This window comes from Phyllobates terribilis, unplaced genomic scaffold (assembly GCF_046119375.1).
Source record: "Phyllobates terribilis strain yellow unplaced genomic scaffold, ASM4611937v1 Scaffold_3__8_contigs__length_932513732, whole genome shotgun sequence".
NCBI classification, from domain to species: Eukaryota; Metazoa; Chordata; class Amphibia; order Anura; family Dendrobatidae; genus Phyllobates; species Phyllobates terribilis.
Window position 1 is genome coordinate 20,245,906 of NW_027362763.1, and position 27,123 is coordinate 20,273,028.

General features: G+C 47.1%; 1 protein-coding gene across 2 annotated transcripts in view; it reads right to left on the reverse strand.

Annotated features, from left to right (window-relative positions):
* LOC141258709 (uncharacterized) overlaps positions 1-27,123 on the reverse strand; it is a 67,391-nt gene that overhangs the window by 34,140 nt on the left and 6,128 nt on the right. Inside the window, exons 2-3 of one of the 2 annotated variants that reach the window (XM_073673731.1) lie at positions 11,514-11,654; positions 9,373-9,522 (exon numbers count right to left, since the gene is read on the reverse strand). In XM_073673731.1, coding sequence (XP_073529832.1) covers positions 9,373-9,522; positions 11,514-11,654 — 291 coding nt within the window. The remainder of the gene's footprint in view (positions 1-9,372; positions 9,523-11,513; positions 11,655-27,123) is intronic. The other variant, XM_073673732.1, reaches the window with a different exon arrangement.

Below are 27,123 nucleotides of genomic sequence, written 5' to 3' on the forward strand. Positions count from 1 at the left end.
CCTCTCATCACCCAGAATCCTCCAGTGTATACTGTATAATCTCCCAGCAGTCTCCTCTCATCACCCAGAATCCTCCAGTGTATACTGTATAATCTCCCAGCAGTCTCCTCTCCGCTCATCACCCAGAATCCTCCAGTATATACTGTATAATCTCCCAGCAGTCTCCTCTCAGCTCATCCCCCAGAATCCTCCAGTGTATACTGTATAATCTCCCAGCAGTCTCCTCTCATCACCCAGAATCCTCCAGTGTACACTGTATAATCTCCCAGCAGTCTCCTCTCATCACCCAGAATCCTCCAGTGTATACTGTATAATCTCCCAGCAGTCTCCTCTCCGCTCATCACATCAGAATCCTCCAGTGTATACTGTATAATCTCCCAGCAGTCTCCTCTCCGCTCATCACATCAGAATCCTCCAGTGTATACTGTATAATCTCCCAGCAGTCTCCTCTCCTGTCATCACCCAGAATCCTCCAGTGTACACAGTATAATCTCCCAGCTGTCTTCTCTCCTCATCCAGAATCCTCCAGTGTATACTGTATAATCTCCCAGCAGTCTCCTCTCCTCTCATCACCCAGAATCCTCCAGTGTATACTGTATAATCTCCCAGCAGTCTCCTCTCCTCTCATCCCCCAGAATCCTCCAGTGTATACTGTATAATCTCCAAGCAGTCTCCTCTCCGCTCATCACCAAGTATCCTCCAGTGTATACTGTATAATCTCCCAGCAGTCTCCTCTCATCCCCCAGAATCCTCCAGTGTATACTGTATAATCTCCCAGCAGTCTCCTCTCCGCTCATCACATCAGAATCCTCCAGTGTATAATCTCCCAGCAGTCTCCTCTCATCTCATCACCCAGAATCCTCCAGTGTATACTGTATAATCTCCCAGCAGTCTCCTCTCCGCTCATCACATCAGAATCCTCCAGTGTATACTGTATAATCTCCCAGCAGTCTGCTCTCCTCTCATCACCCAGAATCCTCCAGCGTATACTGTATAATCTCCCAGCAGTCTCCTCTCCGCTCATCACATCAGAATCCTCCAGTGTATAATCTCCCAGCAGTCTCCTCTCTGCTCATCACCAAGAATCCTCCAGTGTATACTGTATAATCTCCCAGCAGTCTCCTCTCCGCTCATCACCCAGAATCCTCCAGTATATACTGTATAATCTCCCAGCACTCTCCTCTCAGCTCATCCCCCAGAATCCTCCAGTGTATACTGTATAATCTCCCAGCAGTCTCCTCTCATCACCCAGAATCCTCCAGTGTATACTGTATAATCTCCCAGCAGTCTCCTCTCCGCTCATCACCCAGAATCCTCCAGTATATACTGTGTAATCTCAAAGCAGTCTCCTCTCCTCTCATCACCCAGAATCCTCCAGTGTACACTGTATAATCTCCCAGCAGTCTCCGCTCATCACCCAGAATCCTCCAGTGTATACTGTATAATCTCCCAGCAGTCTCCTCTCCGCTCATCACATCAGAATCCTCCAGTGTATACTGTATAATCTCCCAGCAGTCTCCTCTCCTGTCATCACCCAGAATCCTCCAGTGTATACTGTATAATCTCCCAGCAGTCTCCTCTCCTGTCATCACCCAGAATCCTCCAGTGTATACTGTATAATCTCCCAGCAGTCTCCTCTCCTCTCATCCCCCAGAATCCTCCAGTATATACTGTATAATTTCCCAGCAGTCTCCTCTCCGCTCATCACCCAGAATCATCCAGTATATACTGTGTAATCTCCCAGCAGTCTTCTCTCCTCTCATCACCCAGAATCCTCCAGTGTACACTGTATAATCTCCCAGCAGTCTCCGCTCATCACCCAGAATCCTCCAGTGTATAATCTCCCAGCAGTCTCCTCTCATCACCCAGAATCCTCCAGTGTATGCTGTATAATCTCCCAGCAGTCTCCTCTCATCACCCAGAATCCTCCAGTGTATACTGTATAATCTCCCAGCTGTCTTCTCTCCTCATCCAGAATCCTCCAGTGTATACTGTATAATCTCCCAGCAGTCTCCTCTCCTCTCATCACCCAGAATCCTCCAGTGTATACTGTATAATCTCCCAGCAGTCTCCTCTCCTCTCATCCCCCAGAATCCTCCAGTGTATACTGTATAATCTCCCAGCAGTCTCCTCTCCGCTCATCACCCAGAATCCTCCAGTGTATACTGTATAATCTCCCAGCAGTCTCCTCTCCTCTCATCCCCCAGAATCCTCCAGTGTATACTGTATAATCTCCCAGCAGTCTCCTCTCCTCTCATCACCCAGAATCCTCCAGTGTATACTGTATAATCTCCCAGCAGTCTCCTCTCCGCTCATCACCAAGTATCCTCCAGTGTATACTGTATAATCTCCCAGCAGACTCCTCTCATCACCCAGAATCCTCCAGTGTATACTGTATAATGTCCCAGCAGTCTCCTCTCCGCTCATCACATCAGAATCCTCCAGTGTATAATCTCCCAGCAGTCTCCTCTCATCTCATCACCCAGAATCCTCCAGTGTATACTGTATAATCTCCCAGCAGTCTCCTCTCCGCTCATCACCCAGAATCCTCCAGTGTACACTGTATAATCTCCCAGCAGTCTCCTCTCCGCTCATCACCCAGAATCCTCCAGTATATACTGTATAATCTCCCAGCACTCCTCTCAGCTCATCCCCCAGAATCCTCCAGTGTATACTGTATAATCTCCCAGCAGTCTCCTCTCATCACCCAGAATCCTCCAGTATATAGTGTATAATCTCCCAGCACTCTCCTCTCAGCTCATCCCCCAGAATCCTCCAGTGTATAATGTATAATCTCCCAGCAGTCTCCTCTCATCACTCATAATCCTCCAGTGTATACTGTATAATCTCCCAGCAGTCTCCTCTCCTCTCATCACCCAGAATCCTCCAGTGTATACTGTATAATCTCCCAGCAGTCTCCTCTCAGCTCATCCCCCAGAATCCTCCAGTGTATACTGTATAATCTCCCAGCAGTCTCCTCTCCGCTCATCACCCAGAATCCTCCAGTGTATACTGTATAATCTCCCAGCAGTCTCCTCTCCGCTCATCACCCAGAATCCTCCAGTATATACTGTATAATCTCCCAGCACTCTCCTCTCAGCTCATCCCCCAGAATCCTCCAGTGTATACTGTATAATCTCCCAGCAGTCCCCTCTCCGCTCATCCCCCAGAATCCTCCAGTGTATACGGTATAATCTCCCAGCAGTCTCCTCTCCTCTCATCACCCAGAATCCTCCAGTGTATACTGTATAATCTCCCAGCAGTCTCCTCTCAGCTCATCCCCCAGAATCCTCCAGTGTATACTGTATAATCTCCCAGCAGTCTCCTCTCCGCTCATCACCCAGAATCCTCCAGTGTATACTGTATAATCTCCCAGCAGTCTCCTCTCCGCTCATCACCCAGAATCCTCCAGTATATACTGTATAATCTCCCAGCACTCTCCTCTCAGCTCATCCCCCAGAATCCTCCAGTGTATACTGTATAATCTCCCAGCAGTCCCCTCTCCGCTCATCCCCCAGAATCCTCCAGTGTATACGGTATAATCTCCCAGCAGTCTCCTCTCAGCTCATACCCCAGAATCCTCCAGTGTATACTGTATAATCTCCCAGCAGTCTCAGATCATCTCATCACCCAGAATCCTCCAGTGTATACTGTATAATCTCCCAGCAGTCTCCTCTCTGCTCATCACCCAGAATCCTCCAGTATATACTGTATAATCTCCCAGCACTCTACTCTCAGCTCATCCCCCAGAATCGTCCAGTGTATACTGAATAATCTCCTAGCAGTCTCCTCTCATCACCCAGAATCCTCCAGTGTATACTGTATAATCTCCTAGCAGTCTCTTCTCATCACCCAGAATCCTCCAGTGTATACTGTATAATCTCCCAGCAGTCTCCTCTCCTCACCCAGAATCCTCCAGTGTATACTGTATAATGTCCCAGCAGTCTCCTCTCCGCTCATCACATCAGAATCCTCCAGTGTATAATCTCCCAGCAGTCTCCTCTCTGCTCATCACCCAGAATCCTCCAGTGTATACTGTATAATCTCCCAGCAGTCTCCTCTCCGCTCATCACCCAGAATCCTCCAGTGTACACTGTATAATCTCCCAGCAGTCTCCTCTCCGCTCAAAACCCAGAATCCTCCAGTATATACTGTATAATCTCCCAGCAGTCTCCTCTCCGCTCATCACCCAGAATCCTCCAGTGTATACTGTATAATCTCCCAGCAGTCTCCTCTCCGCTCATCACCCAGAATCCTCCAGTGTATACTGTATAATCTCCCAGCAGTCTCCTCTCCGCTCATCACCCAGAATCCTCCAGTGTATACTGTATAATCTCCCAGCAGTCTCCTCTCAGCTCATCCCCCAGAATCCTCCAGTGTATACTGTATAATCTCCCAGCAGTCTCGTCTCATCACCCAGAATCCTCCAGTGTACACTATATAATCTCCCAGCAGTCTCCTCTCATCACCCAGAATCCTCCAGTGTATACTGTATAATCTCCCAGCAGTCTCCTCTCCTCTCATCCCCCAGAATCCTCCAGTATATACTGTATAATCTCCCAGCAGTCTCCTCTCCGCTCATCACCCAGAATCCTCCAGTATATACTGCATAATCTCCCAGCAGTCTCCGCTCCTCTTATCACCCAGAATCCTCCAGTGTATACTGTATAATCTCCCAGCAGTCTCCTCTCCGCTCATCACCCAGAATCCTCCAGTGTATAATCTCCCAGCAGTCTCCTCTCATCACCCAGAATCCTCCAGTGTATGCTGTATAATCTCCCAGCAGTCTCCTCTCATCACCCAGAATCCTCCAGTGTACACTGTATAATCTCCCAGCTGTCTTCTCTCCTCATCCATTATCCTCCAGTGTAAACTGTATAATCTCCCAGCAGTCTCCTCTCCTCTCATCACCTAGAATCCTCCAGTGTATACTGTATAATCTCCCAGCAGTCTCCTCTCCTCTCATCCCCCAGAATCCTCCAGTGTATACTGTATAATCTCCAAGCAGTCTCCTCTCCGCTCATCACCAAGTATCCTCCAGTGTATACTGTATAATCTCCCAGCAGTCTCCTCTCATCATCCAGAATCCTCCAGTGTATACTGTATAATGTCCCAGCAGTCTCCTCTCCGCTCATCACATCAGAATCCTCCAGTGTATAATCTCCCAGCAGTCTCCTCTCTGCTCATCACCCAGAATCCTCCAGTGTATACTGTATAATCTCCCAGCAGTCTCCTCTCCGCTCATCACCCAGAATCCTCCAGTGTACACTGTATAATCTCCCAGCAGTCTCCTCTCCGCTCATCACCCAGAATCCTCCAGTATATACTGTATAATCTCCCAGCACTCTCCTCTCAGCTCATCCCCCAGAATCCTCCAGTGTATACTGTATCTCCCAGCAGTCTCCTCTCATCACCCAGAATCGTCCAGTGTATACTGTATGATCTCCCAGCAGTCTCCTCTCCTCTCATAACCCAGAATCCTCCAGTGTACACTGTATAATCTCCCAGCAGTCTCCGCTCATCACCCAGAATCCTTCAGTGTATAATCTCCCAGTAGTCTCCTCTCATCACCCAGAATCCTCCAGTGTATGCTGTATAATCTCCCAGCAGTCTCCTCTCCGCTCATCACCCAGAATCCTCCAGTGTACACTGTATAATCTCCCAGCAGTCTCCTCTCCGCTCATCATCCAGAATCCCCCAGTATATACTGTATAATCTCCCAGCACTCTCCTCTCAGCTCATCCCCCAGAATCCTCCATTGTATACTGTATAATCTCCCAGCAGTCTCCTCTCATCACCCAGAATCCTCCAGTGTACACTGTATAATCTCCCAGCAGTCTCCTCTCATCACCCAGAATCCTCCAGTGTATACTGTATAATCTCCCAGCAGTCTCCTCTCCGCTCATCACCCAGAATCCTCCAGTGTATACTGTATAATCTCCCAGCACTCTCCTCTCAGCTCATCCCCCAGAATCCTCCAGTGTATACTGTATAATCTCCCAGCAGTCCCCTCTCCGCTCATCCCCCAGAATCCTCCAGTGTATACGGTATAATCTCCCAGCAGTCTCCTCTCAGCTCATACCCCAGAATCCTCCAGTGTATACTGTATAATCTCCCAGCAGTCTCCTCTCCGCTCATCACCCAGAATCCTCCAGTGTACACTGTATAATCTCCCAGCAGTCTCCTCTCCTCACCCAGATTCCTCCAGTGTATACTGTATAATGTTCCAGCAGTCTCCTCTCAGCTCATCCCCCAGAATCCTCCAGTGTATACTGTATAATCTCCCAGCAGTCTCCTCTCCTCTCATCACCCAGAATCCTCCAGTATATACTGTATAATCTCCCAGCACTCTCCTATCAGCTCATCCCCCAGAATCCTCCAGTGTATACTGTATAATCTCCCAGCAGTCTCCTCTCAGCTCATCCCCCAGAATCCTCCAGTGTATACTGTATAATCTCCCAGCAGTCTCCTCTCCTCTCATCACCCAGAATCCTCCAGTATATACTGTATAATCTCCCAGCAGTCTCCTCTCCGCTCATCACCCAGAATCCTCCAGTGTACACTGTATAATCTCCCAGCAGTCTCCTCTCCTCACCCAGAATCCTCCAGTGTATACTGTATAATCTCCCACCACTCTCCTCTCAGCTCATCCCCCAGAATCCTCCAGTGTATAATCTCCCAGCAGTCTCCTCTCATCACCCAGAATCCTCCAGTGTATGCTGTATAATCTCCCAGCAGTCTCCTCTCATCACCCAGAATCCTCCAGTGTACACTGTATAATCTCCCAGCTGTCTTCTCTCCTCATCCATTATCCTCCAGTGTAAACTGTATAATCTCCCAGCAGTCTCCTCTCCTCTCATCACCTAGAATCCTCCAGTGTATACTGTATAATCTCCCAGCAGTCTCCTCTCCTCTCATCCCCCAGAATCCTCCAGTGTATACTGTATAATCTCCAAGCAGTCTCCTCTCCGCTCATCACCAAGTATCCTCCAGTGTATACTGTATAATCTCCCAGCAGTCTCCTCTCATCACCCAGAATCCTCCAGTGTATACTGTATAATGTCCCAGCAGTCTCCTCTCCGCTCATCACATCAGAATCCTCCAGTGTATAATCTCCCAGCAGTCTCCTCTCTGCTCATCACCCAGAATCCTCCAGTGTATACTGTATAATCTCCCAGCAGTCTCCTCTCCGCTCATCACCCAGAATCCTCCAGTGTACACTGTATAATCTCCCAGCAGTCTCCTCTCCGCTCATCACCCAGAATCCTCCAGTATATACTGTATAATCTCCCAGCACTCTCCTCTCAGCTCATCCCCCAGAATCCTCCAGTGTATACTGTATCTCCCAGCAGTCTCCTCTCATCACCCAGAATCGTCCAGTGTATACTGTATGATCTCCCAGCAGTCTCCTCTCCTCTCATCACCCAGAATCCTCCAGTGTACACTGTATAATCTCCCAGCAGTCTCCGCTCATCACCCAGAATCCTTCAGTGTATAATCTCCCAGTAGTCTCCTCTCATCACCCAGAATCCTCCAGTGTATGCTGTATAATCTCCCAGCAGTCTCCTCTCCGCTCATCACCCAGAATCCTCCAGTGTACACTGTATAATCTCCCAGCAGTCTCCTCTCCGCTCATCATCCAGAATCCCCCAGTATATACTGTATAATCTCCCAGCACTCTCCTCTCAGCTCATCCCCCAGAATCCTCCATTGTATACTGTATAATCTCCCAGCAGTCTCCTCTCATCACCCAGAATCCTCCAGTGTATACTGTATAATCTCCCAGCAGTGTCCTCTCATCACCCAGAATCCTCCAGTGTATACTGTATAATCTCCCAGCAGTCTCCTCTCCGCTCATCACCCAGAATCCTCCAGTGTATACTGTATAATCTCCCAGCACTCTCCTCTCAGCTCATCCCCCAGAATCCTCCAGTGTATACTGTATAATCTCCCAGCAGTCTCCTCTCCGCTCATCACCCAGAATCCTCCAGTGTATACTGTATAATCTCCCAGCACTCTCCTCTCAGCTCATCCCCCAGAATCCTCCAGTGTATACTGTATAATCTCCCAGCAGTCCCCTCTCCGCTCATCCCCCAGAATCCTCCAGTGTATACGGTATAATCTCCCAGCAGTCTCCTCTCCGCTCATCACCCAGAATCCTCCAGTGTACACTGTATAATCTCCCAGCAGTCTCCTCTCCTCACCCAGAATCCTCCAGTGTATACTGTATAATGTTCCAGCAGTCTCCTCTCAGCTCATACCCCAGAATCCTCCAGTGTATACTGTATAATCTCCCAGCAGTCTCCTCTCCGCTCATCACCCAGAATCCTCCAGTGTACACTGTATAATCTCCCAGCAGTCTCCTCTCCTCACCCAGAATCCTCCAGTGTATACTGTATAATGTTCCAGCAGTCTCCTCTCAGCTCATCCCCCAGAATCCTCCAGTGTATACTGTATAATCTCCCAGCAGTCTCCTCTCCTCTCATCACCCAGAATCCTCCAGTATATACTGTATAATCTCCCACTCTCCTATCAGCTCATCCCCCAGAATCCTCCAGTGTATACTGTATAATCTCCCAGCAGTCTCCTCTCAGCTCATCCCCCAGAATCCTCCAGTGTATACTGTATAATCTCCCAGCAGTCTCCTCTCCTCTCATCACCCAGAATCCTCCAGTATATACTGTATAATCTCCCAGCAGTCTCCTCTCCGCTCATCACCCAGAATCCTCCAGTGTACACTGTATAATCTCCCAGCAGTCTCCTCTCCTCACCCAGAATCCTCCAGTGTATACTGTATAATCTCCCACCACTCTCCTCTCAGCTCATCCCCCAGAATCCTCCAGTGTATACTGTATAATCTCCCAGCAGTCTCCTCTCAGCTCATCCCCCAGAATCCTCCAGTGTATACTGTATAATCTCCCAGCAGTCTCCTCTCCTCTCATCACCCAGAATCCTCCAGTATATACTGTATAATCTCCCAGCAGTCTCCTCTCCGCTCATCACCCAGAATCCTCCAGTGTACACTGTATAATCTCCCAGCAGTCTCCTCTCCTCACCCAGAATCCTCCAGTGTATACTGTATAATCTCCCACCACTCTCCTCTCAGCTCATCCCCCAGAATCCTCCAGTGTATACTGTATAATCTCCCAGCAGTCTCCTCTCATCACCCAGAATCCTCCAGTGTATACTGTATAATCTCCCAGCAGTCTCCTCTCATCACCCAGAATCCTCCAGTGTATACTGTATAATCTCCCAGCAGTGTCCTCTCCGCTCATCACCCAGAATCCTCCAGTGTATACTGTATAATCTCCCAGCAGTGTCCTCTCCTCTCATCACCCAGAATCCTCCAGTGTATAATCTCCCAGCAGTCACCTCTCCGGTCAGCAGCTCGGTGATCTTGGTGGTCAGTTCCAGGATCCTCTCCTTCCTCTCCGGTATCAGTGAGATCGGGGGCGGCTTGGTGTGGTGTCTCGGGCCCCCCGGGGTCTTCCTCACCACTGTGTATTCCTGTGGGGGGAGACGCTGATAGATATTCTACTTCATCCTCCCAGAAATCTAATCTCTCAAATTATATTTTCTTCCTTCCATCTTTTATGCATTGATAACTGAACCTTTTATGTATCTCAGTAAGGAATATACAGCTGCCATCACATCCCAGTCCGTGGCCGCCCCGCAGCTCTAACAGATGAAGGAGCCACAGACCTCCATACTAGAAAGCTGAATAACACAGTAACACATTGTAGCGCTGGGAAAGACATCATCCGATATACTGCAACGTCCACTCACAGGGAGGCACGACCCACCATGAGGCTTCAGTCAACATTTCTCATATTATAGAAAAAAATCCTTCCTGACTCATTCCACATGTACCGGCGGACGCAGCACCAATCTCCAGCAATGTAGAAGTCAGAACCTGTAATATCACTTAGGGACTTTCACATCCATTTAACTTCAACCCCCACCCTCAAAAAAAGAGGCCTCCAATTGCCCTGAAAAGACGTGTAACATTCTGAGGTCTCTTAAGTCTGTACTAACCCCCTTCCTGAGCTTTTACAACCCCTGGCAAAAATTATGGCATCACCGGGCTCGGAGAATGTTCATTCAGATCACAGACATGGCACAAAACTAAAGTCATTTCAAATGGCAACTTTATGGCTTTAAGAAACACTAAAAGAAATCAAGATTAAAAAATGTGGTGCTCAGTGAGGGTAATTTTTTTCAGACCAATCAGAGGGAAACAATTACGGAATCACTCAATTCTGAGGCAAAAATTATGGAATCACCACAGCACCAATCACTAACAGCTACATCAAATTAGATCTGCTTCTTAGTCTGCATCTAAAAAGGAGTGATCACACCTTGGAGAGCTGTTGCACCAAGTGGACTGACTTGAATCATGGCTCCAACACGAGATATGTCAATTGAAACAAAGGAGAGGATTATCAAACTCTTAAAAGAAGGTAAATCATCACGCAATGTTGCAAAAGATGTTGGTTGTTCACAGTCAGCGGTGTCTAAAATCTGGACCAAATACAAACAACATGGGAAGGTTGTTAAAGGCAAACATACTGGTAGACCAAGGAAGACATAAAAGCGTCAAGACCGGAAACTTAAAGCAATTTGTCTCCAAAACAGGAAATGCACAACAAAACAAATGAGGAACGAATGGAAGGAAACTGGAGTCAATGTCTGTGACCGAACTGTAAGAAACCGCCTAAAGGAAATGGGATTTACATACAGAAAAGCTAAACATAAGCCATCATTAACACCTAAACAGAAAAAAACAAGGTTACAATGGGCTAAGGAAAAGCAATCGTGGACTGTGGATGACTGGATGAAAGTCATATTCAGTGATGAATCGCGAATCTGCATTGGGCAGCAGATAATAGAAATATAGAAGAGTTCACCTCTCCACTCAGCAGATAATGATAGAAATATAGAAGAGTTTACCTCTCCACTCAGCAGATAATAGATATATAGAAGAGTTTACCTCTCCACTCAGGAGATAATGATAGAAATATAGAAGAGTTTACCTCTCCACTCAGCAGATCGTGAAAGAAATATGAAGGTTAACCTGCGCTGCTGACCATAGATGGTAAGAAAGAACGGGAGTCCAAAATTAAGTTGTTGCGGTTGATTAGTAAACGTGATACAGAGTTTCAAATTCCTTCATCAGGACAAACCACATTAAATTTACTGTGGTTTTGTCTTGATGAACGAGCTTGAAACTCTGAAATGCGTTGAGTAATAAACCGCAACAACTTACCATCGAACGCCCGTTCTTTCTTTCCACTAACGGTCGGCACCGCAGGTGAACCCACATCATTCCAGCACTTCTGATTTCCTTCTGGTGGGTCTGCAGCAGCCTAAAACTCTTAGTGGTTGTGTGCACACAAAACTCGACAAGGCGAGCACGCCAATGAGTTTTCTTTCACCGAGATAAGACCCTATTGCGCTTTTTGCCCCTCCCACGTTCATTCAATTTCATTGATAGAAATATAAGAAGAATTTACCTCTCCACTCAGTAGACAGATGATCTCCATGGCGAAGTCTATTATTCTTCTGGTGATCTCTTGCTCCATTCTAGGTTGGTGGTTCAGGAGAGGGAACGCAAGAAAACTTGATGATTTGGAAGGATCAGGTCCTCTAGGAGTCTTTGTGATAGAAAAAGAGGGATCATTCATAACATATAGAAAAGATTGAGAAAAGGTTTTTGAGCCCTCAACCCCCATTCACATCCTGGAGCTTCTCGGTCCTCCGTCTACATCCATAGACATTAAGATTGAGTCACCCATCTTCAGCTTTAACAGCTCCCACTATTCTGAGAAGGATTGCTACAAGATTTTGGAGGAGTCTGTGGAAATTTTCACCCCTTCATTCAGAAGAGCATTTGTGAAGTCAGACTCTAATGTTGGGAAGAGGCCGGGCTCACAGTCTCAGTTTTCGTTCATCCCACTCGTGTTGAATGGGGTTGAGGTCTGGGATCTGTGTGGCCGATCATGTTCTTCCACGAAACTCGGTCTGTATTGACCTTGTGAAGTAGGCACAGTCGTGGGGGAACAGAAAAGGACATTCCCCAAACTGATCCCACAAAGCTGAAGTTATATTATGTCTTGTGCTGAAGATTAATATTAGTTATGAGCGAACACTAAAATGCTTGGGTGCTCGTTGTTCGGGTCGAGCACAATGGAATACTCGGGAACTGGGTCCGAGTAACGAGCCCAATGTTAGTTTATGGGAAACACTAGTATTTTTCCAGCAGCCCCCCCAGGGGTCTGCAGAATACCTAAAAATTGCCCAAATCAGTGGGAACAGTGCTCAAATGACATGGGAACACCATGGGGAAGACCCCTGGAAGCATCTCTGACCCCCAGGTCACTGCTGTCAGCAACGTGGTCAGAGTATTACGCCACTTTTACGGACTCACAATAAAACATACAAAAAAAAACCGAAAATGGATTTTCCTGGGAAATATGTTAAGGAACATCCTTTCCAGGGTAATGACTTGTATATAAAGCAAAATAAATAACCAAAAACAAAAATACTCCTCCACACCTTGGGCTATGTTCATACGTAGCGTTTTTGATGCGTTTTTGCACTTTTGCATTGCTTTCAACCAAGACAAATGCATTCACCGGGAAATGTCATTTTAACATTTTACAACCTTATCTGGCCATGTGCTGTGTGACACATCATCAGACACATCTTGTTATATTTATTAAGGAGGGATTGTGAAAGTCAAACACTTTTTACAGCCTTGCTATTCTTAAAGGGCCAGCAGTCGGCTATGCTTTGTTGTTCCCATTATTAAAGAGTAGGTCTCCTATACTGTTATTGCATATGCAGTGACTGAAGGGCTGCCAAAAATTTGGATGCAACCCAAGGAAACTAGTTCCTGTTCTTCCTCCTCCTCTTTTTCACCCAATCCACGTTGGGATGAGATGAGGCTGGGCTGTGTGTAATCACCCTATATGGTTCCTTGCTCCATCTCATCGTGCTCCGCCTGCAATGCATCCTCTGTGATTGAGAACAGAAAGCGTTTCAGAAGACAGAGAAGCGGGATGGTGATGCTAATTATGGCGTCATCGCCGCTCGCCATCTTGGTGGAGTCCTCAAAGTTTTGGAGAATAGTACAGATGTCTGACATCCATGTCCACTCCTGAGGTCTTATGTGTGGAGTCTGAACTGAATACCGACGGCCTTGTTGATGCTGGTAGTCAACAACTGCACTCTTCTGCTCACAAATCCTTCCCAACATCTGCAATGTACAGTTTCAACCCGTGGGGACATCACACACCAGTCGGTGAGCTGGAAGCTGCAAACGCTTCTGAAGCATGGCAAGGGCGGCGGAAGCTGTAGTTGACTTTCCAAAATGGGCACACAGGCGGCGTACTTTGACAAGCAGATCTGGGTAGGTTTTGAGAAACCGCTGAACCATGAGGTTAAGCACATGGGCCAGGCATGGTCCGTGTGTGAGCTCGCCTCGCCTCAGAGCCGCCACCAGGTTCCGGCCATTGTCACACACAACCATGCCTGGCTGTAGGGTCAGCGGTGTCAGCCACAGATCTGCCTGATCTTTCATAGCTGTCCCCAACTCTTCAGCGTTGTGCGGTTTGTCACCTAAGCATATTAGCGTCAGCATAGCCTGTTGCTGCTTGGCTGAGGCTGTGCTGCAGTGCTTCCAGCTTGCGACTGATGTGGTCATTTCAGAGATGGAGGCTGAAGAGGAGGAGGTGCAGGAGCTGTAGAATGTGGGGGCAACCCTGATTGATCCAGGGCCCGCAATCATCGACGTCGGGAGGATGTGTTCCGTCACAAGGTCAGATTGGGTTCCGGGTTCCACTATATTATCCCAGTGTGACATCAGCAAGATGTACCGTCCCTGCCCACAAGCACTTGTCCACATGTCCGTGGTTAGGTGGACTTTCCCAGTAACTGCGTTGTTGAGGGCATGGCTAATGTTGTGAGATATGTGCTCATGTAATGCGGGGACGGCACACCGGGAGAAATAGTGGCGGCTGGGGACAGAGTACCGACCGCCTCGATCAGGTTGCGGAAAGCTTTCACGAGCCTAAAAGTGAATATTTCGAGCACAAGCATTCGTGAAATGTGTGAATTTAGTAGTGTGGCCCGTGGGGCGTTGGCTGCGTATTTGCACTTGCGTTCCAAAGACTGGGGTATGAACAACTGAACGCTGTGCTGGGACAAGGATGTGCTTGCTGATGGTGCTAGTTGAGAGTGTGCAATGACATGTGCATGGCGGGAGGCATCTTGGCATGTGCCATGGACAGAGGATTCGGGTGCACACACAACAGCGGAAGAAGCAGTGGTGTCACCCGCAGACACTTCCTGGACCCTAGGGATCGGCCCACTTAGTGCTTTGCTGCCATGTGCCTGATGATGCTGGTGGTGGTCAGGCTGCTAGTTTTGCTAACCCTGCTGATGCTGGCCTGGCAGGTGGTGCAAATAGCCTTTTTGGGGTTATCGGCAGAGTCTTTAAAAAATAACCAGACTCGGGAAGACCTAACAGTTGTTCTGGCAACTTCTGTCGTGTTGGCGTTATGAGGAACACTTTCCCGCCTTGTGTCTGCGGCCATAACACTGCTTCTTCCAGCCTGTTGTGGTGCTATGCCTCCCTCCCCCTGTGTGCTGCTGTCCTCGTTCTGTATGTCCCCCTTCCAGGTTGGGTCAGTTACTATATCATCCACGACCTCGTCTTCCACTTCTGCACCCTGGTCCTCCTCCTGACTTTCTGGCAATTGTGTCTCATCACCATCATCCACCTCTTGCAACAGTAATTGCACTTTCCCACCGTCGCCTTCGTGTGACTCGCTTGAAGCGGGCCGGGCAAGAGGCCCGAATCTATAAATGGAAAAGTGGACAGCTCTTCGGAGTGTCCAAGTGTGGGATCACTTGTCTCCGGGCACTCGGCATAGTGGGAGGAAGGAGGATGAGGGTGAGGAATATGCGGTCCAGACTCACAGGCTACTGACACTTGACCGTGTGGAAGACAGGGTGGTAGTGGTTGCAAAGTGACTGGAAGCATTATCCGCTATCCAACCAACAACCTTTTGACACTGCTCTGGGTTCAACAGTGTTGTGCTGTGGTCTCCTAGAAATTGGGACAGGAAGGTCGAGTGAGAAGATGTGGGTGTTTGTTGTGGCACAATTTCAGCTTGCCCACGGCCACGTCCTCTGCATGCACCATCGCGTCTACTTCCCCGTCCCTTGCCATGCACCTAGCCCATTTTAAATGGAGGACAGTATTTTCCAGGTTCACGAGAAATGGCTGATTTTGGAACACTGTTATATGTGATACAGTGGGGGAAATATGTATTTGATCCCTTCCTGTTTTTGTAAGTTTGCCCACTAACAAAGACATGAACAGTCTATAATTTTAAGGGTAGGTTAATTTTAACATTGAGAGATAGACTATCCAAAAAAGAAATCAAGAAAATCACATTGTATAAATTAGATAATTTTTTTTGCAGTGAAAAATGATTTTTTTGGGGGGATATTCTATCTCTCAATGTTAAAATTAACCTGCCCTTAAAATTATAGACTGTTCATGTCTTTGTTAGTGGGCAAACTTACAAAAACAGCAAAGATCAAATACTTATTTACCCCACTGTATTTCTGACAGAGAGCCACGGTTTTAAATAGCAGGCCTGTAATTTATTAATATTGTTCTTCACAGAGACGTAGTGTGATTAGCTTTACCGACACACTGCAACAGAATGGAAAAGGGGGCCAATATTTTCCACGTTCAGCTCAAATTTCTGTATTTTTTATCGCTGACATATGGAACAGATCTGGCTGTATTCTGCAGTGAGAACAAGCAAATGGAGCAGAAAAATTGTGTTCTCTGGATTGCTTTTTAAGCAAATAACCAGGATTAAGATAAAAAAAAAATTTATCCTGGCCCCTGATATCTGGGGCTATGTCTACAAATATCTGTAAGAACAGCAGCAGCAGACAGATATATATAGTGGAATACCTATACTAACTATGAAGAAGCAAATCTCTCCCTGACACAGCAGCACCTACACTGTCTGATCCTGAGTGACTGTGACGAGCATGGCGGCGCCAGGTCTGAAATACACCTGATGATGCTGTGCGGCCAGCCAATCACTGTAATGCCACAACCAACATGGCTACGGCATTACCGTGCATGGCAGGCAATCCCTGCATGTTCATTGGCTCTCTAAAGGCATACCTCCCAACTTTTGAAGAACAGAAAGAGGGACAAATTATGCATAGCACGCCGTGGCAAATTTTGGCCACACCCCTGGTCACACCCCAATCCACGCCCATTTACCATTATCTTTCTCCCCTGGCCAGAGGAGTTGTCAGAGGGGCGCTGGTAGTGAGGAAAATTCAGCAGACGCCTGAGACTGCAGGGTGTAGACCCAAATCCAGGCTGTCTGCTGTATCCGGGACAGTTGGGACTAGAGATGAGCGGATGGATTCCTGGTAGCTGGAGGGAGGCCGCAAATCTCTTATCTTCCGGGGCAGCGCGACGTCATCTGTACGTCCTGCAGATGTCCGCACCAAACTACACAAGAACAATCTTCTCTCCTTTATTGGATGCGTTTCTGGTGCAGATGTGAAGCCGCGTTTTTAAACTGCTCTCTATAGTACAGAAAAGCTTTGACTTTGCACGCCGAAAATACTCTGCGAGCACCCGAGTGTGCTTGCCGAAAGGGTTAACAATGCACGCTCGCTCATCACTATTCTGCGGTTTTGGAGCATTTCTCTATAGGCTTCTTCTGAAAAAAACGTATGAAGAAAAAAACACGCCGCTGCATTTTTAAGCGCAGAATCAAAATTTTTCCGTACTATTAAAGAGCGTTAAATGCTTCATATCTGCCCCAAAATCGCATCAAATAAGCGGAAAACGCATAAAAGAAACGCAGCAAACACGCAATAGTCAGAAGATTGTTATTGCATCGTGTGGTGCAGACACCGCAGAAAAAGCAACACAAAGACCGCGGCATTTACGCTACGTGTGAACACTGCCCCAGCATTACCGTTTTATCACATTTTTTTAAATTGGTTTAATAGAGAAAAATATCAATTACGCAATTTTAAAAGCCATTTATCGATCCCTGTAAATCTGATCGCTGTGTTCTGCGGGTCAATACAATTATGGGGACACCAAATATGTCCGTGTTATGTGCGGATTTCTGATGTTCATTTTTTTTTCACAAAACGCATTAAAAATTACATTTTTTTTTCATTATCACATGTTTTTCTTTATTATTTTGTAGCAATTTTATAGGCTGAAAAAAAAAAATCTCTTCTTCTGCTGTGTACAATCTATCTATACATATACCTTCATTGTACACAGCAGTGTATTCCTATCAGCCTAGGCAGAGCCTGCAGTACCGCTGCAGTACTAGCGCTGATCTCTATAGAGGATAAGCGTCAGTAATGCATTAAGGTTGTGGGTTCGAGACCAGGGACTCACAGAAAAAAAACACATTTAGTAATTGCTCATAAACTTAATACTTTTATATATAGGACCAAAAAATCATTTTCTTCTGCTCAGTATAGAGGTACCATAAAAGACATTGCTATACACAATGCATTTCTATGGACTTGTATGAGAGGCTTCTGGATGCATTGACGGCAATGCTCATCTCTCGTTGTGGATTATTTCTTGTTCCTCATTCACAGTCGGAGCCGCCAGAACTTTCTCATCTTTATGTAGCGGCACTATAGGACATCCGGCTTTTTGTGTCTGTGGCCGTGTTCACACAGTGCATAAATACTACGTTTTTTGTTTTCTGCAGGATCCGCACCAAAAGCCACAATAAGCTTTTCTGTACTTGTAAAAACTCTGCTTCACATCTTCCCCAAAATCGCATCAAATAAGCGGGAAAACACATAAAAGAAATGCAGCAAACACGCCATCATCAGAGGAGATTGTTACTGCGTCGTGTTGTGCGGACACCGGAGGAAAAAAGCAGCAGAAAGAAGGCGGCATTAACGCTACGTGTGAACACGGCCTCAGCATTACTGTTTATTACATTTTTATGGATTTAATAAAGAAAAAAGTCATAAGTTACTTACCAGTAACGGGATTTTTCGGAGACCATGACAGCACCACGAGAGAGGGGATCCACCCACCAAGGATAGCAAACCTACAGGCTTAAAAGGGGCGGCCTTCTCTTCTCGCCTCAGTGGGGATTACAGAGCATTGAGAGGACCACCAGGTTAGTAGACATAGCAAAACATGATAAACCAACATTTGTATAAATCACCAACTTAAGAGTGAAAATTAATATACAAGGAGTGCTTCCACAAATGTGAAGGGAAGGAATATAAGGGTGCTGTCATGGTCTCTGAAAAATCCCGTTACCGGTAAGTAACTTATGACTTTATCGGTCGACAATGACAGCACCACGAGAGAATTGCAGAGATGAAGACGTTTATGGAGGGTCTACAGCTTGGAGCACCCTTCTCCTGAAAGAGAGATCAGACAAAACACCCGAATCCAGTCTATAGTGCCTATAGAAGGTAGACGGAGAAGACCAGGTAGCAGCCTTACGTATGTCTTCTATCGAGACACCTATCTTCTCCGCCCAGGAGATCGTCACTGCCCGGGTGGAGTGAGCCTTCAATTCTTGTGGTATTTCCTCACCGCTGGATGTATAAGCTAGGGAAATAGCCTCCCTAATCCATCTAGCTATGGTGGACTTTGTGACCTTAGAGCCTTTCCTAACACCTTGGTAGGATATAAATAATGAACTGTCTTTTCTAAACTCTTTGGTGACCAAGAGGTACCTAATTACACATCTCCTTACGTCTAGTGTATGAAACTCTTCTTCTTTCCGGTTACCCAGATTAGGGCAGAAGGAGGGTAGGACTACTTCTTGGAGTCTGTGAAAACGGGTAGCTACTTTAAGGAGATAGGCGGATCAGGTTTAAGAATTATTTTATCATCCAGGATCTGAGTGAAGGGCAAGGCTGAAGACAGAGCCTGAATATCACTAACTCTCCTAGCAGATGTTAAAGCTATCAGAAGTGCTATTTTATGGGAGAGGGACTTAAGAGTGGCTAACTCTATTGGCTCAAAGGGTGGACCAGTTAAGGCTTTAAGAACCAAATTTAGATCCCAGGGTACCAATTTCCTTTTGACAATGGGACTGGACCTAAAGGCGGTTTTAATGAAACGAGAAATCCAATAATTACTCGCCAGATCACAGTTATATAAGGCGCCTAAGGCGGACACCTGAACCTTCAGGGTGCTAGTGGCTAGCCCTAACTCAAGACCTTTTTGCAGAAATTCTAGAATTTCACTTATTGGAGCCTCTTTACCGACTCTGGTACCGGAAAAAGATAAAAACTTCTTCCAGGTTCTCGCATAAATTCTCGTTGTAATAGGCTTACGGCTACGCATTAAGGCTGTCACTAAGCCTTGGGAGAATCCCTTTTTTCTTAATAGCGCCGCTTCAAGTTCCATACTGTCAAGTGGAGGCCAGACACTTGAGGATGGACTATTGGACCCTGGAAGAGGAGATCCGGAACTTCTGGTAGAACCCAAGGATCTGACACAGACATGCTCCTGAGGCATGAGAACAAGAGCCTCCTGGGCCAAAAGGGTGCAACCAGCAGAACTCTCACCTTGTCCTCCCTGATAACCATAGGAAGAAGGGTTAACGGGGGAAAGGCATAGGCTAGGTTGAACCCCCAAGGTATCTGGAGAGCGTCTACTGCCAGGGGTTTTTCTTTGGGATCCAGGGAACAGAAGAGCTGAGTTTTCCGATTTAACTTTGTAGTAAACAAGTCCACTACTGGAGGTCCCCATCTTTGGACAATTTGGGAGAAAATGTCCTGATTTAGTTCCTATTCTCCCTGTCTCAGGGTATAGCGGCTTAAGTAGTCTGCCCTTGAATTTTCTTTTCCTTTTATATGAAGGGCTGTTAGGGAACGAAGATGGCATTCCGAGACCCGAAAGAGATGATCCGCCACTCTCATCAGAGATCTTGATCGTGTACCCCCTTGGTGGTTCACGTAAGGTACTGCGATTTTATTATCAGAGAAAACCTTTACATCACGATTTTGAAGAAAGACTAGAAAATAATTGACTGCCCTGTCTATCGCTAGCAACTCTTTAGCGTTGGAGGAGAGACTCTTTTCCGAATTAGACCATGACCCCTGGGTTACCATATCTCCCAGATGGGCCCCCCACCCACTGGAACTGGCATCGGTAGTAATAGTTCGGGTTGTTCTAAAAACCCAGGGGACCCCTCTGGATAAGTTCACTTCATTATCCCACCACTGTAAGGATTCAACTGACCGGGAAGACAAGGAAAACCTCCCCTCCAAGCGCCCCTTCAACATAACTTCATTATGCAGTACATCCCATTGTAAAACTCTGGAGTGATATTGAGCCCACAGAAACCCGGGAAGGCAAGATGTTAGGGTACCTAACAGGGACATCGCAGCTCTCAGGGACATGACTGAGTTTGACACTGCACTTCTAACTTTAGTTTTTTGGCTTCAGGGAGGTAACATGTCTGAGAATCTGAATCCAGCATAACGCCTAAGAATTGCTGAACCTTTGTGGCAGTTAGCCTAGATTTATTCAGATTCAGCACCCAGCCCAGATTTTCTAAGATGGAGATCACTATTTTTAGATGCTTACTACATTGAAGGGCCGAGTTACCAACTATCAGGAAATCATCCAGATAAGGGATAATTAATATTTCATGCTCTCTAACATGAGCCATTACCTCTGCCACGATTTTGGTAAATACCCGTGGGGCTGTGGCTAAACCAAACGGCAGAGCCCTATATTGAAAGTGCTTGATGAGCCTATAACCACGGCCACTCTTAAGATATTTCTGGTAATCTGAATGGATAGGTACATGGTAATAGGCGTCTTTCAAATCCAAAACTACCATGTAACAATCTGGAAACAGCAATTTTATTGTTGACCTTATTGATTCCATTTTTGAAGGTGGGGATTATCAGGAATTTATTTAGGGCTTTTAAATTTATAATACACCTGAAAGAACCGCTTAGAGACCAGAAAGAGAGGGGAGTAAAATCCCAACCCCCTTTCGGACGCCGGGACCTCCACCAGGACTGATTTTTGAACAAGGTCTGGTACTTCTTCCTGAAGAGCGAGTTGTTCTGATATAGAGGAACGGACCGGGGTCAAGATAAACCTTCCACGAGGAACTGCTTGGAACTGGAATCTCAGACCCGAACCTATCAGATTAAGGATCCAGTTACTGGCTGAAATCTTTGTGCAGGCAGGTAAGAAGCCCGTCAGCCTCCCCCCTACCTGGGCTACGAGTCATTGACTCGATTTCCAGGGCTCCTGAGTGGAAGACGACGTACTGAACAGAAGACCTCTACCTTTTGGTTTATGGTCTGCCCATTTATCTTGGTCTCTCTGTGGCCTTTTACACACAAATCTTCTCCTGCGAAAAGACCGCTTAAAAGCAGGCATGGACAGGCTAGGGAAACCTTTCTTCCTGTCGCTTGCTTTGTCTAGGATTTCATCCAGGACTGAAGAGATGTTCCCCTTCGCAAGGTATAGCACAGAATCTAGTTGTAGCCTGGATGTCAACACTTGAGCCACAGAGCCCTGCGGGCTGCATTAGACATGGCAGCCGATCTAGCAGCTAACTTAACCAAGTACGGCTGCTGCCCCCTGCATGAGTGGGATACTAGACAAGATCTCTTTCCTGGATGTGTTGTTTTCTAAAAGTGATTCCAGCTGATATAGCCATATCATCAAGACCTAGCTGTGCAAGCCGCAGCAATTACCGGTTTTAAAGCCCCGAAGGTTGTTGCCCAGGTGCCTTTGAGAAACACATCCGCTTTTCTGTCCAGAGGATCTTTAAGGGCCCCCATATCATTAAAGGGGAGAGATGACTTTTTAGAAGCTTTAGTTATGGCTGCGTCTAGTTTGGGGCCTAGGCGAGTCCTCAAAGGGGTACTTTCTTTTAAAGAATGGGGGGAAAGAACCCTTTCTTTCCAGCTTTTGCCACTCTCTATGGATTAGACCCTGAAGTTTATCACTAAACGGGAAACATTTTCTCTTCCTTTGCCCCAGTCCTCTGAACATAACGTCTTGGACTGCCTTCTCTGGTCTGAGGTCCGTAATGCCCATGGTTGAGCAGACCGCTTTAACCAACCCGTCAACTTCATTTAATGGAAAGCAGTGATGGCCTGAACCACTATCCGAGGATGAGGAAGATGAATCGTCAGAGTTCACCTCATCGGCTGATGATAGGGAATAATCAGGAGTTGGGGAGACCTCACTGTTAGCTTCCTTCCTCTTAGACTTTTTAGAGAGGAGTTTGCTCACCTCTGATTTAACTAGGGTTTTTAAGCCTGAGGCGAAACTAGGGGTCTCATCCACCAAAGTTTGGTTTATGCAGGACTGGCAGAGTCTTTTGGAATATGAGTCTGCCAAGAGGGCCTCGCATAACGCACATTGCTTGTGTTTGGTTTTGGAGTACACTTCTTCCCCTAAACGGATAAGAAGAAGGGACACCTTATTACCTAAGTGAACTTTCTCGAAGATCACTTACCCAGAGCTCAAATAACCGGTACCGGTTTAGCTGGAGGACCTTTCTCAGCCGGGGAATCGTCCCTAGGGGCTGCAGATTCGTCCGTCTTGTTAGAGTCACGATGGCCGGACCGGGTTCATCTACCTGCAGTCCGAGAATTGCTGGTGACTCGAGGGGGTCGTGTCTCCTGGGTCTCCCCAGGCGACTGCCGAGATGGAGAAAGCGGCGACCGCTGGATTTGCTGCTGCTCGTGTTCAGAATCCATTAACAATAGAGTTCTGAAGTAGCTGAGAAGCCTAGAGCAGCGATATCTGGATGTTTAAATAGGAGCGTCTACTTCCCTTTAATTTTCCCTTTTTTTTTATTACATCGCCATCTGGTGGTTGGAGGGGAGAATGCAGCACTCACGCGGCGTCTGCATGCATGTGGACCGGACTTCCAGTCTGGTCACATGACCACCCAGCATCAGGCCCCGCCCCCAGCCTAACAGACCAGAAGTATGCGGCGCCGCCGCACCCTGAGGCGCTTGTCATAGAGGAGCCACTCCTGTAATCAGCGATTTCTCCCTCCAGCTGCCTCCTCCAGCTAGTGTTCACCTGCTGCTAGGGCCGGCCGGGGTGCCGCTCCCCCAGCGTCCTGCGTGCAGGTCTGTGGTTGCCAACCCCAGACAGGGGCGCAGCCCCCCAATGCTCTGCCCACTTCAAGTTGGGGCTGCCGTCCACAGATAGGGGCGCAGACTCTGTCATCACGATCGATCTGGCTGGAGCTGCCACCCCAGACAGGGGCGCAGCTCCCACAGCCCAGGGCACAGGACAGTACTGGAGCTGCTGATCCCAGACAGGGGCGCAGCTCGACAGCACGCTTCTTGTGGACATCTTCACAGGTAAGCCTGTCAGAGGTTCCCTCCATCAAGGACAGGAAACCAAACTGAGGCGAGAAGAGAGGGCCGCCCCCTTTTAAGCCTGTAGGTTTCCTGAGCTTGGTGGGCGGATCCCCTGTCATGGTTGACCGATAAATATAAATTACGCCATTTTCTTTACCGATCCCCGTAAATAATCTGATCGCTGTGTTGTGTGGGTCGTTACGATTACAGGGACACCAAATATATCCTCGTTATTTGATGATCTGTGATGTTTTTTTTTTAAAATAAACGCATTAAAAATAACTTTTATTTCATTATAAAGTGTATTTCATTATTTTTTTTTAGTAATTTTAGAAGATGAAAAAAATCTCTTAGGGTCTGTGCCCGCGATCCGTAGCCGCTGCGGATTTGATGCTGCTCCAGATGTTACAGCAGCGGATGGATCTCTAGAAATCCCATGTCCACTATGAGTCTCCGTGCACCTGCGAAACCGACATGTGGTGCGTCTTTCCGGACCGCAGTATGTCAATCTCTTGAGGATCCGCATGAGGGCTTTCTCTGTGGACCTAACCTCTATGACGAAAGTCCGCAGGTGAAAAAAAAAATGTCACAGCTCATTTGCATAGTGAGCAGAAGCCGCTGCCGGCTATCCCGCAGTGTCGGTGCCGCAGGCCTGGTACGCATCGTGGGCACATACCCGGATTCTCCCTGTAGAATAACAATCCATACACTGTACACAGCAGTGTATTCCTATCAGTACCATCAGCCTAGTCATAGTCCGCAGTACAGATCAAGTACATGGAATCCTCCACATTACACCGCTGGAGCTTGTGGCTCAGCACACTAAGGCTCCATCTATCAGTAATGTGAAGGTTGTGAGTTCAAGACCTAAGTAGACACTAAAAAAATAAAAATGCAATTGCTTATTATTGTTTTATTACTTTTAGGCTACATTACCACGATCAGGAACAGCAGCGCTTTGGATGCAGCGTATTCTCACTGCGTCCAAAGCGCTGTGTTCTAATCACGCAGGTAAATCCGCATGTGTTCACTGAACCATGTGGAGTTACCGCATCCAATATGATTGTATTGTGGACACTTCATAGTGGAGACCAGCGTCTCCGCCACAGAAATTGACATGCTGCGGCTCGTAAATCTGCGCCGCTGGCGAGTTTATGGAGTGTCAGACAGAAGCATAGCGGGCGTGGGATTTCTATAAATCCATCCACTGTGCTTCCAATGAAGAACGCAGCGTTTTGGACGCCGAGCGGCGTCCAAACCGCTGCCATTACGGAGCGTGGGCTTATAGCCTTGTAGGAACAAGATAAATATTTTCCTTCACCTCAGTATACAGCCACCATAAAAATACATTGTTATATTTCTATGCAGCTGACTCATTGCAATGTAGAATCAAGATAACCAAAATCTCCCATCTGTATCGTTATGGGCTGTAGCTCAGTGGTTAGAGCACACAGCCTGTGTGGGAAGCATGGTGTGACACTGATTTGTGAGTTTCAGTCCCAGGCGAGACCCTCCTCTACGAGGGGAAGCTACAGAGCGATGAGAACGTCTGAGGTGAGGTAAATATAGATGCCGGGAAAACAGCTGAGCCGTGACAGGACGCGGGACTGAGCCCTCAAAGTGGGACAGTGGGAGTGGGAGCTATGTTCTCACTTATGATTAAATTGGACGAATGCAATCCGATAAAAGTTCGGATTGCATTCGGACCAATTTAACCCTAGTGTGCTCAGTGGCGCCGATCGGATTGCGATCATACTGGAAAAAAGAAAGATTTAATCTATGTGTGCGTGTGAAACATCGCACTGCACTCGGATATTACCCAAGTGCAGTGCGATACCCGCCAATGCCAGCAGTAGAGGAGATGCCAGCTGTGCTGCCATCCACCCAGTGCGTCACCCTGTCTCAACTAACATCCCTATATTGCCTTTTCAGGCCCTGGCGTATGGCTACAGCTAGGGATGGAAGGAGATGAGCCCTAGACAATCTCCACTAAACACAACAAGGGAATACATACAAAACAGGGAGATTGCTTAGCTTTTAGAAGACTCCAAATATGCACACTGCCTCAAACTCCAGAGATGACGAAGTACTGCTCCTGCTAAGCCACACAAGTAGAAATGAGTATAGCCGGCGACTCCCTCTCAGACACACCAGGTATTTATACACCCAGGCCAGGGAGCTAATTAGCAAGAGAGAGGTAGCAGCTCGGTCCTAAAGACAGCCTCTTATCTAACAAGCTGTCTGCAATGCCAAATGTAGAGATCTCCTGCAACAAACTGCAGGGCGACTGTCACCTCTGACACACCCGTGCCAGTACCCCCCCCCCCCCCCTCTACGAGTGGCCTCCGGCCACTCTGGTCCGGGATTCTCAGGAAAAGGGGTGTGGAATGAGCGAACCAATCTGGGAGCATTCACCTCTGACGTTGAAACCCACATCCCCTCCTCTGGACCATAGCTTTTCTAGTGCACCAAGTATTGTAGAGAATGACGTTGGAGACGAGAATCTACAGTCCTCGAAATCTGGAACTCCAGATTACCATCAACCATTACTGGGGGCAGTGGTAGAGGTGAGGGCTCAAGAGGTTCCACATACCTTTTGAGTAAGGACCTCCACAGAGACGACACCGGGGAGAACACGCAATATTTCACCGTGGCTTCAATGTGTCACGGATTTCATCCGGAATCACGAGCACGCGATCCAGACGACTCACTCCTTAGGTAACGGCAAGCGACCAGTGAGAGTATGGCGTCACACCTCGGGATTCCAACGCATGGAATACGTGTTTACGCCCTCTGTACGGTCACTGTCAGCTTCACGATAGCCTGATTAATAATATTATTCTCTGCCACCACCGCCCAGATTTGAAATATAATACAGGCCTGGGCGGACGCCTGCGTTTTGGTAGCGTATATGGCTTCGAGGTAGGGAACGATTACAGGACAAAAGAAACAGAACTATTAAATTTTATATTTCATCTAAAAGGGAGGCAGTGTTTAAGAAAAATATATACAAGGATGTTACAAAGGAGACATTAAAATACATAGGCAGTCACACAAATAAAACAGGATAAAAGGAGAAACTCACTTAAGACCGCTGCGACGACTCAATATAGGTGGAGGGGAGATGCTCTGCTTACTGTTATCGAACAGTGTCCTGCGCTATGATAGACATATACTCCCGGGTAAAGAACACGGCTCCAGTCTCAAACTATTTGACATCACAGGGGCTGGGTTCCACCCTTCAGATTTGTATTAAAAATCTGTTTTTTGGGATAACTCATCGCGTGTTGATCCCAAAAGTGATATCATATTTTCTATTATGATTTTACCTTCATTTAGAGACCACACATCGCATAGTTGCAGTCTGCTATTCTGGTGTTTCTGTGCTACAGCTCTACATATCGTTTTTCAGCAAAAGGAAAATATCTCTACCATTCCCTAGGCAGTATTTATGAAAAATATAGAAAAGGAGACATTACAATACAGAATATACAGTTACACAAATAAAATGGGATTAAAGAACTTACTAAAGAGATTGCAGAGACGGTTCAGTTTAGCTGGAGGGGAGGCGCTCTAATGAACAGTTATCGAACGTGACCCATGCTATATGAAATATATACTCCCGGCATGAATCCTGACCCATCTTCGGCTGGGTCTTTTATGTCAAAGGGGGGGGGGGGACTTGCCCATACATCCCCTGTGATG